The following is a 13,948-nucleotide window of genomic DNA, read 5'->3' as shown; positions in this document are numbered from 1 at the left end:
TTTAATTTTTTTCTTATGTTACAATACATTTTGTGGAAATCTCCAACACTCAAAATCATTGAACAAAGTTTTTTGTTCAATGATTTTGAGTGTTGGAGATTTGCACATAATCTTTTAGATGCTTGTTCCTCAATTGATACATACATAAATCATGTCTTTATATTCTCATCCAAGAGATCCATGATGAAAGCATAAGATCATAAACATAACATCAAATCCACCTTTTATAGTAGACTACTCCTGTACTAAATACTGGTGTAGATAGTTTTTTTAAATTGAAAACCAATACCTTCTTGTGTTAATATGTATGTGCATCGAGTGTGTCTTCTTTTATTTAAGGTCCCTATTAACAGTGTTCTTTTCTTCACACTCCGAAGACACTTCATTTTGTTGCTAAACAAATCACATTTTTGACATGTATCTGATTGTAAATGGTGAAAATGTAAATTTAATTTTGTATTGAACATGTGAAATACAAAAACTGAAAGTGGAATGCAATCATTTTCATTGCAATTTCAGACATATTTCTTGTACATCCTTGACATTCGTAAAGTTGGTGGCAGATAAATTCTGTACTAGTTGCCCTTTCGGCCATAATGGGATTTGTACGTTGAAAATAAGCAAATAAATCTTAGAAGATTTTTAATGCCTTCATCGCTGTTCTTGTTTCTTTGTTCAATGTTTTGCAAACCTTTTTAACATTTGTATCCATTATTTTATGGGAACGTACTGTATCAGTTTATAGAAACATTATTAATTCCCAGTTAATGGTATAAAAGTTAAAAAAACTTGATTACAACTAGCAATTTTTATTTTACTGCTACACTCTATATTGCACCAACAATTTCTGTCAACAAAAAAATTCGGTTCTACTAATTTATCTTTTGTTGTAGCATATCTTTTCTTTGTTGACCTCTTATATTTTAGAGTATTTTTTTTGTATAGTTTTGGATGGGTAACTCGCTAATAATCCAGACTTCTCTGTCATTTTTTCTTTTCTTCTTGAAGAGTCTTTTCTTTTCCAACATAGTTAAAATTTGAATCTGCAATAAAAATTTTGGTTGAAATTTTAGTTCTAATAAGAAAAAAATTCCTAACATAACAAGCTAAATGACCCTAGCCAGCGGAAAGCTAGGCTAGGGCCTAGGACGTAAACAATCGGACATAGGTCATAATAATAGGACCTACAAAATTCCTTTTGTAGGCCAATTTATTTTAGGACAATTTTGTACATACTATCAAACCCTGTTAACATAGGTATAGGTCTTACTTTTTTTTCAATACAATGATTCCCAATACACGAATCCACAATAAAAAAGTGCATGCCAGTTTTAAAAATTGAAAAGGAAAATATGTCTATACAACATTTTAGGTTAGAAACTATATTGTTGTTTGACAAACTCAATCAAAGTGTATATTATTTTTGTGTTGAAGTATATATGATTATAGTTGTAGCGCTGTATGTACAGGTTTTGGGGTTCGACACTTTTTCCACAACAAACTACATATTTAATGCATTGTTGGCAGTGATTATCCATAAAATTTTTTTTTTTTTTAAAATGTGGTTTTTGCACCATTTCCAACAAGCCCCTCATATATATAAACGATCTTATATATAATATTTACATATTATTATACGGTGATAAAAAAAAATGCAATTGAATTTTACTTTTTTTTCAGGGTGGAGGACGTACTTAAAAGTACGCATGGCATTAAAATTAGTAATCTTTAGACGACCCGTATTTAATATAGAATTGGTGAAAAGAAGAACAGTACTAGTCCATTTTTTGTTGTTTGCACTTTTTTTCATAATTTCATTTAACTTATGTTGATCTCTCTGTATACAACGAAAATAAAACTAGTCCATCTTTCTTTCATTATTTTTTGCCATAAAGTAGATTTAAACTAGTCGAAGAACAATACTTGTCCACGACTAGTACTGATATTCTACTCAATTCTTATAACGCACCAAATCAAGTTTAATAAATTCTATCACCAGAATGCGCCCAAGTCTATAGAATGTCAGTTTAGTACAAAAGTTAAGTTGACGTGTGCTCAGAATATGAGACCTTGGGATCAAGAATACGCGATAAAAACCTAAACGACAATGCTAATAGATTAAGGGCAGCACAGCTAATGGTCCACAAAAGACGTGCTAATAAATTTTATGATAAAATAAAAGAAGTAACAAATCTATGTACAATGTTTTGCAAAAAGTACTATGGCTACGTACTATACGGCTAAATACGGCTACGTACAATGTTTTGCATGAATTCAAAACATAGGACGTAGCCGTACTATATTTTGACTTCATGCAAAACCTCCCTCTTCCGCACATACCTGTTCAAGAGGTATTTTACTATTGTCAACTTTGGGTAAATACTTTTGAAATTTACAACCTGGGAAAAAATATGGGCCACTGTTATGTTTATCACGAATGACAGGCCCGAAAAGGTCTAAATAAAGTATGTACCTTTCTACAAAACTATATCTTCACAAAAATTCCGGATTCTGTTCAAGAACTTCCTCTATTCTCTAATGGCTGCCTCTGGGCAAAATAAAAACCATACCTTTGTTCGATTTCTAGTCGCTCTACAAGCTGGAAAGTGTTTTAAGAAAGTTTATCATTATATTCATACGCGGGGACACTCAGTCCTTCCCTGTGATAGAGACTTTTTTGCTATCAAAAAATATACGAAAGCATAATCGCATCTACCTTGTAGATAAGTGTATTGATTTGATAGTCGGTAGCAAAAAAAATTCCAAACCATTTACGGTTACGAAGATCACGCACGAGGACATTTTAAACTTCAAAGATTAATGGCCTACTGTTTATAAAAAAGCCCCAAACCCATCAGAGACAACATACGCAATCGTGCATTTTCTGTATCGGATTATGAAATGCTTGTTTATCACAGTGCAATGCCTGGGTACAACTTATGACTTAATTGATGGACTATGTTCCAGAACTTTTACACTTGTAAAAAATCGAGCTGAGCAACAACTGCCCACCAAAAAAGTTAATCAGGAACCAGTTGCAATAAATAAAAAAAGATCAATGATATTAAAAAGCTGGAATGTTACATACCCACCAGCGCAACTGAGTTTTATAAAAATATATTCCTGGAAAACAACCGGCAGCGTGGAGGAAGATAATTAACTTTTTTATTGCAATGGCTATTGTTTTTTAATTTAAATACTCATTTGTTTAATAAAGTATAGCCTTTCACGTAAAGTTCGCAGTTTTTTTATTCCTTAATTCGTAAAAATTTGATTGTGAGGAAGAATAGTACTTGCCAAGGATTTAATTTTTGTAGCAAGAGCAACTTTTTTCTAGGAACAACCACTATATTAATAGGTGCTTAGGGAATGGAAGTAAACACTTGCTAAGATAACTGGCATCCGAAGTAAATAGTTTTTAACCATAACTGTTTAAAACTTAAACATTGATTATCTCGAAGTGAAAATATAGGACTAGTACTGTTCTTCTTTTCACCGATTCAATTCTTTGTTTTGATGCGCGAAATTACCGCGATTTGTTGTAAATGAGAATATAAATAATTTTCTTTAATTACTTGAACCTAAGAAATCAGGATATTTGGTGCTAAAAGCCATTAATGGATCAAATGAGATTCACTTTAACACACTTAAACAATTATTTTGCAATTTGAATGCTTGCATTTTACTTTGTTGCCATATACTGCTTAATCATTACCAATGACTTGGCAGAAAATGACAACTATCCACCCACTTTTCATACTGTAATCAAGTAGAATACTGAATAGTTAGTTTTCTAATAATATTGTCAAGAAAAATAAAAGCAGAGATGCAATGGAAATTGAAAAATCATTAGAATAAATAAGATAAAATGGTACAAAAAAACAAAAACAAAAACAAAAACTGCATAAAATGAATTATATATGAATTATATTAAAAATGAATTATATTGACCCAAGTAATTAAAAAAATATTGTACTATAAGGTTCTAAAATTAAATTTTTTTAATGTGTAGAAAATATTTATTAGGTATGAATCCAACTTGATCAGCCAATGTTTTGGTTTCTTAAATATAAAAACATCAAAGGAATTGCCAGATCTTTTGCACAAACATTTATTAATTAAATTAGTTTAAAAAAATTATAAATTAATTCAAAGTCATCTATAATCAAGTTAAGTACAAAATTTGAAATGTTTTGAACTGTTTAAATAAATAGTAATTGATTGAGCTAATTGATTTCGTACAATTATTTTTATTTTATTGAAGTGTTTCAATTTTTAATTTTACTGTTAATTGTAAGCATATTTAAGGTAGACTGTATCATTATAAATGCTTGTCAATACATTGTTTACCATTGGTTTTGTTAATGACTCTTTTTAGTTTACTTTTTAGCAATACTAAATTATTTATTTTATAAAAATATTAAACAGAGATTAAATATTAATCACAGATATATTTTTAATTCATTTAAATTGGTGCTATTTATTATTATTGTATTATATTTCTGATTATTAAAATGAAACTAGTTTTGAGTAATTAAAGAGCAGTGCCTAGTTATTAACTTAAAAGTTAAGTATTTATGAGTATACTTAGTCATTGCTTCAAAAACAACAAATGACATCAAAGAATACAATTAAGCATTGCATATTTGTTATAATTTAAATACAATTGCATATAATATATATTTTTGAAGTTCTTTAATCCATCTGTTTTTATTAGTTTAGATAAGCAAAATAAGAGAAGTAATGTTTACCAAATGCTTTGTTTGTATCTTTTTAAATATTGTTATGGCAAAAGAATCTAAAAGTAAAGTTATTTAACTTTTGTTGTTTTTCTAAACTACTGCGATGAAACAAAAATTAAGCAATAATAAATTAGTAAAAATGTTCAGTTATTTTTTCTTTGACAGGCTGTTTTTTCTTATGTTGGTTCATCAGAAAGTATTATATAAGTACATACGTATATAATATTATCTAATGAACCTACAGAAAGAAAAAACAGCCTATTAAAGTAAAAATTAGATTAGTGTTTTTACTAGTTTATAATAATACATATTATTGCCCTTATATACATATAATACGCCCTCTTAATGTGTTCTATATGATAAAAAAACACTAATGAGATTTAGGCATGGTTATTTCATCTGACCTTAAGTGGCATGATCTAGTGACTTCAGTGATGGCAAAAGCGCAAAGAACTTTGGGTCTAATTAAATGTACATTTATATACTTTGATGTGGAAATGATGAAATCACTATATACGACATTTGTGAGACCACTTCTTGAATTCGCTATACCTGCATGGAAGCCTTATTAACAACAGGATATTGATGAGTTAGAGAAAGTGCAAAGAAGAGCAACAAAATTAGTCTCCCAACTTAAAACGATTTCATATGAAAAAGACTAAAACCAATCAGTTTAACAATATTAGAGAAAAGAAGAGTAAGAGGAGATCTTATACGACAATACAGATTTTAGCAAAATATGGAAAAAACAAGTTAGTACAAAAATCTACAATTGGCAACATCCTTGACTTGTTTAGGCCAAACCTCTTAGTTACAGGGCAACTAATACAGGTTAAAAAGAAAATACGTACCATCATGTTTACCAAGATGGAATGGTTACCAAATAAAATCAGAAGCAAGATTGTTGAATATTTTTAAAGCACGAATAGATAAATATCTTTGATAACTTGTGTTTTAAATTGTGTGGGCTGTCTATAACACGATGCTTGCATTGTGTTTCACAATTTATTTTGTTTTTAAATATTTTATTATATGTAGAAAAATTATAATTGTTAGAGCAATAAATATTGCTATTACTATTATTATAATCAGCACTTGAAATAATTCTTAAAATAAGACTGAATTAAACTCTTTAAAGTTTTTAAATAGCCATATTCCCCTCCCCTTGTCCATTTTTTTTTAATATGCAAATTTTTGCCCAGAACTTATCTTAGAAAAAATGGTTGTTGAACATTTCACCTTACAAAATGTGTCTGACTTTATGTCTGATGCATGAACTGCCTTAATGCACAAACATTTTAAAACTCTGGCATACAAAACAAACAAGTTATTGGGTGTACTTTTTATATCTTATTTTTATATATAAAATTTTTATAGTATTTATTATGGCAAGGGAATCTATAGATCTAACTCAATGTTGCATTGGAAAAACATTACAAGATCAAAAAACTTAAGTGTTTTCAGGAATTATACTAAATCTTGTGAATGAATAAGGTCCTCTTTGTATAATAAAAACTTTTGTTGTGTTAAAATGTTTAAAAAGAAATAGACTTAATCAATTATTAAAAAGGAAATGGCTTATTTAATGTTACTTTTTAAAATCTGTCAGAGTGATTAGTTTCTTTTGCAAAGGAGTTTGATTTAATATCTGATAATATGATGATTTTAATGAGACTCATACATTGCTGGCTGTAGTTGCCAGCAGTATTTTAGTAATTTTAGTAACTTCTGTAGCTAAAACCTAATTTTAAATGTTACATTTAGATTGTACAAATCGAACACCACTTGGAATGAGAAATGGATACATAAAAGCCAACCAAATTACAGCTTCATCAATGTTTAGTAATCAATACAATCCAAATTTGGGAAGACTAAATAATAGTCAATGTTGGTGTGCAAAGAGTTCGAAAATATCAGAATGGTATCAGGTAAAGTAAGCAGTTTATTATAAACACTGATTTTTTATAAATAAAGAAACTAAAATCTGTTTGATTCATTATGAAAAGATTATATGAGTGGAAATATTAATGGATTATTCAAGTGGAATAAAACATTTTTAATACACACAGAGTAATAATATCAACTAATGTAGAGTATGGTACTCCGTAATTGTACTTCAAGTTCTATAACATAAGATACTGTTCCATGACAACTTAAGTTAATTATTTACAAATAAATGATACATGTTTTGCTTATGTCTTCATTTGTTTAGTTGAATTAAATAGTTCAGCTGACCAAAACATGACATATGCAATAAGGTTACATAATTTTATTTGCTAAATATTTCTGTGAATTAATTTCTTTGTTACGTAAAAGGTTTCATCTGTACTTGCTTTTACAAAAATATTATTTTATTAGGTTGGGATTGTATTTAGGTCTTACATACTTATGATCTCAATTACTACTATCATTTTTTAGTGTTATATTAACTCGATAATTTATGATAAATAAATTTTGTTATTCAAGTGACCATTTTGTTATTTAGATCTGCTTGCAGCTTAACAATTTAAAGCATATGCTATACAGGGTCTTCAAGTGTTTTATAATGTTTTTTATTTTACTACCACTTGCAAATAACTTTATATAGTTTTTGGTGTTGTAGGTTGTTAAGATTAAGGGTTTAAGTGCTATTATAATAGTTTTACATATAGTTATCAAGAATGGTTCCATTTATTTTATTAATCAAACATGTGACATTTTATTTAATGTCTTTTTATCTAAATATAACAAATCTAATGAGTAATTGTTTTTTAAGGCACCTGTAGTTATATCAAACATTTCCCATAAATTGTTGAGGCAAATTTTATTTTTTTTATAAATCAATGTTTTTATTCAATGAACTATTTGAAATTTGACAATGTAGTTAAGTGCATTATTTTCTATAAAAAGGAGAATTTGCATTTAACATTTTCATAACGTTTAACCAAAATTTCAATAATTAAGGTATATTTATTTCTAACAATTACTTTGTTAAACAATTTCATTTTGTGCCCATGTATAACATTATCGTTTTACAAAAACAAACTCATTTAAAATTATTCACATTTAATTTTAGTTTTAATAAACAATAGATGTTACAATATTAATTACTTTTTTTAATTGATATTTAGTTAAATTAAATTGATTTATTTTAAAGTTAATTAACTTGATTCATAATGACATTATAAAATATTAATTTTAAAAAGTAAGTTGTGAATTATTTATTGAAGTTATTATTAAAACTCTTTATTGAAAAAACTTTTTATAAAAATTTTTTTTAATAAAAATGTTTCATATTTATCTGTGGGCTTTCATTGCTCAGTCTAGTGTATCTAAAATTTTCTTTTATGAGTCTGAGTTTATCCTTTCTATTACATGCGCTGTATATCATTATTATATTTTTATATCATTATATCAAATATCATTCTTTTATTTTTACTATACGCTTTACTATAGTTTCTTTGTTTTTTTTTGAACGTCTTTTTAAAATATAGTTTTAAATTTTTTGTTCTTTTTCTTTTCCTAATTTTTTCCTTATATCACTTGAGCTTGACAGCTCGGTCTAGTTCTTTGATGCGTATTTTTGCGTTTTTTAAAATTATTATCAAAACTCAATCTACCATTAAAATGTCAAAAATGTTGTTAGCAAAAAAAAAAAAAGATGAAAATTAAAAATTTAAAAGTGAGTGGATAGTCAATTCCTGTAATGTTTTATTTGCAATGAACAACTTATCAAAAGTAAGAAATGACAAATGTAAAGGTATTTTAAAACAACCATAGCAAATTTCCCGAAAAAATATTCATGATAGTGATTCTAGGAAAAAAGTTTACCCTGAGATCCGTCACAAAGTATCTAAAACTCAGGATACATTTTTGCCCCATGGATAAAATCATCAAGTAATTACAGTTTTTATGACTAGCCAAGTAATTGCGCTTTGTGGAAAATACTTTTAAGTGGAGAATATTTAAATTGAAAAATATTAGAAAGAAAGTATTATTAACATATCTAAGCATCTTTTTAATGACTTTCAAAACATCTATTCAATTTTCAAAGAATTTGTTTATAAAATGATAAACATGCCACTGTTATTTAAAATTGTGAAATAATGAACTGTTAGGATGGCTACTGATGTAAGTAACCAGCAAATCGAAAGTATAAAATCAGTATATTGTCTAGCATGCAATGAGTCTTGTGATATGGATGACATTGCACAAGTTGTTCTAATTTGTGAATATATAAACTCTATTTAATGAAAAAAGTATATTGAATGACTGCCACTCTGGGGATAGACTCAAGGAAAAGATATTGCGAGGGGTGTCTCTAAATTCTTGCAAACAAAAATAATAGATACCAGCAAGCTTGTATCAGTTGCTACAGATAAGGCTCCAAGCACAAGGGAGAGAAAAATGGTTTCATTTTTTTATTAACAAAAAGTGTTGATAATGTATTTTTTTTTCACAGCATTAAATACCATGAAACCCTCTCACGGTCGGCCTAACAGCTGTTTTCTTGGACATTGGTTCATAACTTTTGAATGAAAATTGTTATAGGCTTAATTAAGGACATTTTGGAAAGGTTTTTATGTGTAAATTTGGGAAAAACTAAAAAGCTAATTTTACCGCAGCATATTTAGGTCATAATTTGGGAGAACAAAATATTAAAATTTTATTTTTGTAACAGACAGAAAACTCACTAACTAGTAATATACATATGTACAATAATATTAGCAAAATTCCTGTTATTGTTGTTCCTCCTTTTCCAGTTGTATCAGGGTAGTCTCATTTCATACCTTTTTTTTAAATATCTCTGTTTGTGGTAAAGTCTTTGCTTGCTTCAGAAATCTATATGAAGCTATGGAAAGGGACCTATCAAAAACACTAGCTTTCATGTGTACTACAGTCTTCATGAAATGGTCAAATAGTAAAGTATGAAGAATCTATAAAAATATCAGTAAATTTTAAAATGTAATAATTTTTAACATCAAGTATGTTCACATATCAAGAATACAGAATAATATGAACGCTATTACAAGATACCAATTTACTTGTATTGGCGTTGTATCACAAGTTGGAATTGGTTTGATGGTTTGTTCAACCCTTGTAATATAATTGTTTTTCTTTTAAGTAAAGTACGGTCTTCTTGTTTAAGTTGGTTAAATATTTCATTCATAGTTATAATGTCTTGATTGATTACAATACCATTTTCAATTCCTTCAATATTCAAACACTGATGTTTAGAGCATGTGCACAGATCACAATATGCACCTCCAACTAAATAAAGATTCACTGCTTTAATACTCATCTTATATGACTATCACCTTTACATTAAATTGTTTTCCCTCTTTATTCATAAGAAAACCTTTTTTTTTTAAACTCTTTAAACTCTTTAATGTCAGAATTAATGAAAAGACAACATTTGAAGAGTTTTTCTTCATACTTTTCCCATTTGAAGACTCAGCTCTCTGTGACTCAGTGGGGCGTTTAGTGACTTTTGCAACCATATTAACAAACCTGCTTCTGTTTCAAGTGAAAATGGAGCTAACATTAGTATGATATTGCTACTGTTAACATTATCTTTTTGATTAAATATTGCATTGCTTCCACTGCCATCAAATCCAAACTTTATTTTCATTAGTAAATTATCACTGTTTATATCTGAAAAAATGTCCTCTAATAAGTTCTCTCTTTGCATTGTTAATTTAACAGCCTAAAATAGACTGCAGTAAACAACAAAATAAGGTTCAAGATAATTCATAATAATTGATGTTACTTTAAATTGTTTTTTTCTGCAATGTTTCCAGCTAGGCAATAACAAGCAGTTGAAAAAAGTTGTTTTGGTTTTATATGAATGTCTAGCAAGAACACAGTCTGTATAAATTGACATTTTGACTGCTTTTTCTATTGGAATCTTATTGAAAGAGTTATCCTTGTGTTTTCCAGAAAAAAGGTCATAAATAAAATCTGATGCACATTTATCTTGAGATTTTGTCAGTAAAAAATCATATAACTTGGTTAAACTAATATTTTCAAGATCGCAAATCTTATTTAAAATATCATATAGTTCTTCAGTTCAACAAAGTTGTTGTTTTCATTAAAATTTTATCAAAAGGCTTTTTAGCTAAATCATATCTTGCCTTATTTTCTGATAAATTGATGTCTTCAGATATTCTAAATGAGTTTATAAATTTTATAATAAGCAGCTAAAAAGTTATTAAAAATAATTATTGGGTTAATACAAATGGTAATATTATTATTGAAGAATATATTTAATTATATAAATTTTATTACATGATTACAGTAATCTAAAACATACTTTTCAAGCAAGGTTTCCTTACCAGCCTCAAAGTGTGTGCCAGCATAGTCTATTTTTCTAAGTTTGTTTTTCTTCAGAAGCTGAAATTTTCACAAGGTATTCTGAACTAATGTTTTTTGTGCAAATTTCAATTTGTCTGAGCAAGTATTTTAGCAATTATCAGTGTACAATCTGTTATATCTTCAGAAATATATTTTGGTTTCTATTTTCCTCAGCAATAAAAACTTCAAATAAGTCAATCTTCATTATTATTAAACTTAAGATATAAATACTTTTGTTGATTCATAATCTATTAATTTTTTAAACAAAATGGCTTAAACTTAAAACAATATAATATAATTTAAAATATAAACAAGTTTACGTGATAAGTAAAATTGTTATATTACCGCAAAACCTTCAGTTTTATTTTTAACTCTTGCAATTCATTTATTTTAAAACAGATATAAATGCTGCAATATTTTTTTTATTTCAAAACAGGTATAAATGCTGCAATTTTTGTTTCCTTTTAAATTTTTTATTATCCACCAAATCCATAATTTTGAATGTAGATGATGCATATTCTTTTATATATATATACATATATATATATATATATATATATATATATATATATATATATATATATATATATATATATATATATATATATATATATATGGATTTTAAGTTGAATTTTTGCGTGAATTTTTAATTTCATTTGTTTTAGCAATTAAAAGCTAGGACTTAAAGCAATATGCATACTATTATAATTTTCTTAAACATTTATAACAAATAAATATTTTTATCATATTAGGCTACCTGAAAAAATAAAAAAATATATTTTGATCATTTAATTTTTGCATAATAATATCGTTAGAGTTTAAAAATAAACAACAATTTTCAAAACGCTATACTTTAGCTAGAAATAATTGATGACTTTCATTTCTCATTGACAAATATATTAAATATGAGTCGTAGAAGTATAATATTTCACTTAAAATACTCACAAGCAATCTAATTTCTTAAAAATATGTACATGAAATTAACAAATTCGCAACATCTGTGCACGACTTCCGTGCGTGATCATTCATGAACTGCATTTAAATGATTGGTGTGACTCTATGATACATAGTGCAAACCTGAATCTTTCTGGAAAGCTTTACAAATGTTTAAAACATTGTTTAAAAAATATATATAACACTGAAACTTTTATTTTCCAAGGAATTTAAGTTTATTTATCTAGTAACTAAAATTTGATTCTGCTTCAAACTTAATTTATTCTTTGTTAACATTACTAATGTATACCATTTTTTGTTTACAAAATATTTACATATATTGTTTATATATACATATTATAAATATATTGTTTACAAAATATTTTCATAGGTTAGAATTAAATGAGAGTAAATTAGAGATAGCCAGTTTTATTAGTATCAAAATAATAAAAACAAAACATATACTAGTTTCCGTGCGTGATTTTTTGGAGATGCCCATAATATAAACTTTTTGTTTTTTTTTATAATTTTCGTTTCCAACAAGGCTGCTAGCAATCACTATTAGAGTTGGAAGTTACTGGAAGAGAAAAAAAAAGATTGTAGAGCAAGATAACAATTGACAGACGACTTAAAAGATCGCAAATTATATGAATCAGGAAAGCAAGATGAAGGAAGGGAATTCCAAAGAACTGATGTTTGAGGAAAAGATATTACAAGAACTGCATCTGAATCAGTTGGTATCAGTTGAAAAAAATTAAAACCAGCATACTCATATCAATTGCTACAGATGAAGTTCCAAGCATGAGGGAGAAATGGTTTTACTTTTTTATTAACAAAAATTATTAATAGTAATGTATTTTCTTTTTACTCTATCATTCAGCATGAAACCCTCTGTTCGCAAATCTTCCCAATATTAAAGGATACTTAGATTATTTGTTAAGATCACCATTGTTAGTCTGAATTACCATCATTTTAGTAAATTTATTTAAGAAGTCAATTATAAATACTTTAATTTTCTTTTGCACATGAGATATGATGGTTATCTCAAAGCCAAGTTCTGTAGGAAATTGCTGCTTGTTTTAATGAAGTTAAAAAATTTTAACGTGAAGAAAATTAAATATTCTTAGTTATCAGGCCCTGGTTACAAAACTCTACTTCATGCTTTTAAGTGAGAAGTTATTGACATGACTTTTCATTTAAGAAGTAATGTCTAAAGCTGTTCAGAAAATGGCAATTTTATTTGCTGATTGCTTTCAAAAATTTAGGACAAAATTGCAGCATTTTTAATATAATGAATGAGAACAAATATTTTCAAACCAATTTTATTATCAATTACTTAAATTAACCAAGCTCAATTTGAACCTGAATCGGCAGATTTAGAGGACAAAGCGTTGTAGTGTTTGAATTTTACATATCTAATCCAAAAACTTGGAAACCTTGAAACATGAGCTTGAAAAACAGGATAAAGTTATGTTTGATGTTTAGGACTGCTTATCCAACATCTGTTCTCAGCTAAAGATATTTTCATTTGGACTTCTCTTAACTTTTCCTGTATGAGATCTATTAAAAGCAAATTAAGAAGTCAACTTGAGGCAAGTTTCCAGTCAAGCTTAAAAATCCATGTTCCAAGTAGTACTGGACTCAACTTGTTTCTTTTCACAGAGGGCTTGTTCATCAAGGTTTGTGTTTTGGAGTCAGAAAGTTTAGAGACGGTTGTACACAATTAAAATTTGTAGTGGCTTTCATGACCTAAGGGAGATAAATTAAAATTTAAAAAAATAAAAAAAAGAATAAAGTTTGTTCACCAACTTTATTTTATAACATTTTCCAACTTTGTAAATAAGAAATCTCATTAAACTTCACTTTTTTTTTTTTTTTGGTGTAATGAAAAATGTTTTTTGTATTTTCTTTTAAAATACTGAATTAAAACCATTATTTCA

The 13,948-nt window shown here is 27.3% G+C and overlaps 1 protein-coding gene across 2 annotated transcripts in view; it reads left to right on the top strand.

Moving 5' to 3' along the window:
* The first annotated feature begins 4,699 nt into the window (after positions 1–4,699).
* The window catches only part of LOC136088967 (receptor-type tyrosine-protein phosphatase epsilon-like), a 158,580-nt gene continuing 149,331 nt past the window's right edge, over positions 4,700–13,948 (top strand). For both annotated transcript variants that reach the window (XR_010642672.1, XM_065814258.1), the window contains exons 1-2: positions 4,700–4,804; positions 6,507–6,670. Coding sequence is in view for 1 of the 2 variants with exons in the window: in XM_065814258.1 (XP_065670330.1) it covers positions 4,744–4,804; positions 6,507–6,670 (225 nt within the window). In the remaining variant the exon portion in view is untranslated. The remainder of the gene's footprint in view (positions 4,805–6,506; positions 6,671–13,948) is intronic.

Source organism: Hydra vulgaris, chromosome 12 (genome assembly GCF_038396675.1).
Source record: "Hydra vulgaris chromosome 12, alternate assembly HydraT2T_AEP".
Taxonomy (NCBI): Eukaryota; Metazoa; Cnidaria; class Hydrozoa; order Anthoathecata; family Hydridae; genus Hydra; species Hydra vulgaris.
The sequence above is the reverse complement of the archived record's forward strand: the minus strand, read 5'-3'. Positions and strand labels throughout refer to the sequence as shown.